The sequence below is a fragment of the Mirounga angustirostris genome, unplaced genomic scaffold (genome assembly GCF_029215605.1).
Source record: "Mirounga angustirostris isolate CCGP_5_RB_7025 unplaced genomic scaffold, mMirAng1.0.hap1 SCAF_6, whole genome shotgun sequence".
Classification (NCBI taxonomy): Eukaryota; Metazoa; Chordata; class Mammalia; order Carnivora; family Phocidae; genus Mirounga; species Mirounga angustirostris.
In genome coordinates, this window is record NW_026991714.1 from 119,901,428 (window position 1) to 119,904,335 (window position 2,908).

The 2,908-nt window shown below is 39.3% G+C and overlaps 1 protein-coding gene across 1 annotated transcript; it reads left to right on the forward strand.

Moving 5' to 3' along the window:
- The first annotated feature begins 269 nt into the window (after positions 1-269).
- LOC123845520 (coiled-coil-helix-coiled-coil-helix domain-containing protein 2-like) lies at positions 270-766 on the forward strand. The gene has a single exon (XM_064593544.1). The coding sequence runs from the start codon at positions 276-278 to the stop codon at positions 669-671; it is 396 nt and encodes a 131-aa protein (XP_064449614.1). The 5' UTR covers positions 270-275; the 3' UTR covers positions 672-766.
- The last annotated feature ends 2,142 nt before the right edge of the window (positions 767-2,908 follow it).

The window sequence follows — 2,908 nt, forward strand, 5'->3', positions numbered from 1 at the left end:
GTCTGTTGGCTTATTTGTGTATCTTCTTTTGTGAAGTATCCAAGTCTTTTGCTTGTTTTTATTGAGTTGTTTTCTTATTATTGACCTGTGAGAGTTCTTTCTATATTCTGGATATAATCCTTTGCCAGATTTACATATTATGAATTATTCCTCCCAATCTGTGACTTCCCTTTTTATTTTCTTAATGGAATCTTCCAAAGGGAAAATTTTAAGAAGCCGGAGCCGCACCTCCCGCATGTCCCCCCCCCCGCCCCCCCACCAGCCAGGCACCTCAGATGAGAGCAGCGCCTAGACCAGCGCCGGCAGCTCAGCCTCCCGCAGCTCAGCCTCCGGCAGCGGCTCCACCAGCTGCTGAGCCCCGGCAGCCAGGTCTCTTGGCCCAGATGGCAACCCCTGCAGCTGGCGTGGCTGGGGGCTCTGCTGCCGGACACATGATAGGTCATGCCATCACTGGGGGCTTCAGTGGAGGAGGCAATGCTGAGCCTTCAAGGCCTGACATCACTCACCAGGAGCCTCAGGGAACCCAGCCAGCACGCCAGCAGCAGTCTGACCCACGCCACTATGAGATGAAACAGTTTCTGGAGTGTGCCCAGAACCAGGGTGACCTGAGGCTTTGTGAAGGTTCCAGCGAGGTGCTGCAACAGTGCAGATCTGCAAATGGATTAGCCTAATCGAGAAGTTCAAATTGAAGATATGGAAAATCATGTCTCATAACCAAGTTAATTTAGCATAAAAAGATAATTGATGGTGAATATATAAGGTGTAAAACCACCAGTTAAGCTTCTCCTTCCTCATTAAATACAGCTTTCTTCGGAATTGGAATGAAAAATGTTGTTCTCACTGTATAGAAGTTCATTGAGATGGTTTGAAATTGGGGCTGGGCAGATGTTTGTGTGCCTCCTTAAATCACCTTTTGTGACATTCTCATTTGTGAATTAATTAGAATAAAGTGATTTTCTCCCCCCCAAAATAAAATAAAATAAAATAAATATTTGTGTGTGGCATGAAGTAACAGTAGAGATTCATTTTTGTCCATATGAATACCCCAATTATTTCAGTACCATTCGTTTTTCTACCTTCATTGAAAATCAATACATGTGTGGGTCTGTTTCTGGAATCTCAATTCTATTCCATTTATCAAAATGTTTATCTTTATGCCAATACCATGCTCTCTTGATCACTATAGCTTTGTAAATAATTCTTTTTTTTTTTTAAAGATTTTATTTATTTATTTGACAGAGAGAGACACAGCGAGAGAGGGAACACAAGCAGGGGGAGTGGGAGAGGGAGAGGCAGGCTCCCCGCAGAGCAGGGAGCCCGATGCGGGACTCGATCCCAGGACCCTGGGATCATGACCTGAGCCGAAGGCAGTCGCTTAACCAACTGAGCCACCCAGGCGCCCTGTAAATAATTCTTGAAATTGAATAGTATAAGTCCTGCAACTTTACTCTTCGTCTTAAAAAAAAAATTCCAGCTCATTTGCATTTCCATATAAATTCTAGATAAGCTGTGCACAATAGAAAGCTTCCCAGTAATACAAAGGAATGAAATATTGATACATGTGAGAATATGGGTAACTAAATAATTATGCTGAGTGAGAGAAATCAAGCAAAAAAGAATACATACTATTTGAATCCATTTATATAAAATTCTAAAAACTGCAAAAGAATCTATACTGATAGAAAGCAGATAAGTGGTTTTCTGGAGAGGAGTCATGGAAGGGAGGTAGCAAAGAGAGACAGAAATGAGAGATGTTACAAGGGAAGGAGAAAACTTTGTTATGTTCCAATCTGATGTATCCAAACTGATGGATACGTTCTTGAGTGTGGTGATAGCGTCATGAGTATACATAAGCAATAATTTATCAGTTTCTACACTTTCAATTTTAACAGTTCATTGCATGTCAATTATACTTCAGTGAAGCTGGGGATTTTTTTAATTAGATATTGCCAAAAAATGGAGTTTTCAAAAAAAGCTTTCAAAGAATATAAACGATGAAAATTAGAAGGGTTGGGGGCTTCTCAACAGCAACACTGGAGACTAGAATAGGGTAGAGAAATGGCTTCAAAAGTCCAAACGAAAATGATTTCCAACCTAAAATTCTATATCCTGCTAAGCAATAAAGCAAGAAGATGGAATAAAATTTACAGATACGTGCAATTGTTCTTTCTCAGGAAGCCTCTGTAGTGTCCACACCATCAAAACAACAAAGCAAATGAAGGAAGAGTATTATATGAGATTTTAACTTCCTAGGATCCAACACACAAGAGAGGGGAGAGGAATTCTCTGGATGATGGGAAAGAGAAAGCCCAGAATGGCAGCAGGGAGTGCAGCATCCTTAAGAGCGGGAGTTGTAACAAATCAAGTAAAAAAAATAAATAAAATAAAATAAAATATCAATGTGGATTTAAAAAATAATAAAAAATGAAGAGCAGGAGTTGCAAATAAATAGAAGCTCCAGGGGAGGTTTCCTTTTTTAAAAAACCAACAGGAGACTATCTCCTATGTTTTATAATGTAGGAAATTGTTTTGAGAGGCTGGTGGGGCAAGTCAGAAGCATTAGCAATAGATACAGAGAAAACAAAACCCATGATAAGAACTGGACAATTATTAATGCCAGAGCTAACAAAAAGTTGTGAAAGAAAGAAACATAACCATGGTATACTCTGATTATGGTTCAGCAGTAAATGATATTTATTTAGTCATAACACTAAAAATACTGAATATTCTTTAAAAAAAAAACTATGATACATTGCTACTGGAAGGAGGAGAGGAAGCATGGGGAAGAGTGAACTGTGTGTGTTAAATCCTGCTGTACCATAATAGAAAATACATAGTGTATACAATTGATCTATTAAGAAATAGAGTTAAATACTTAACTTTATGTGGGTAAACACTACGGGGGAAA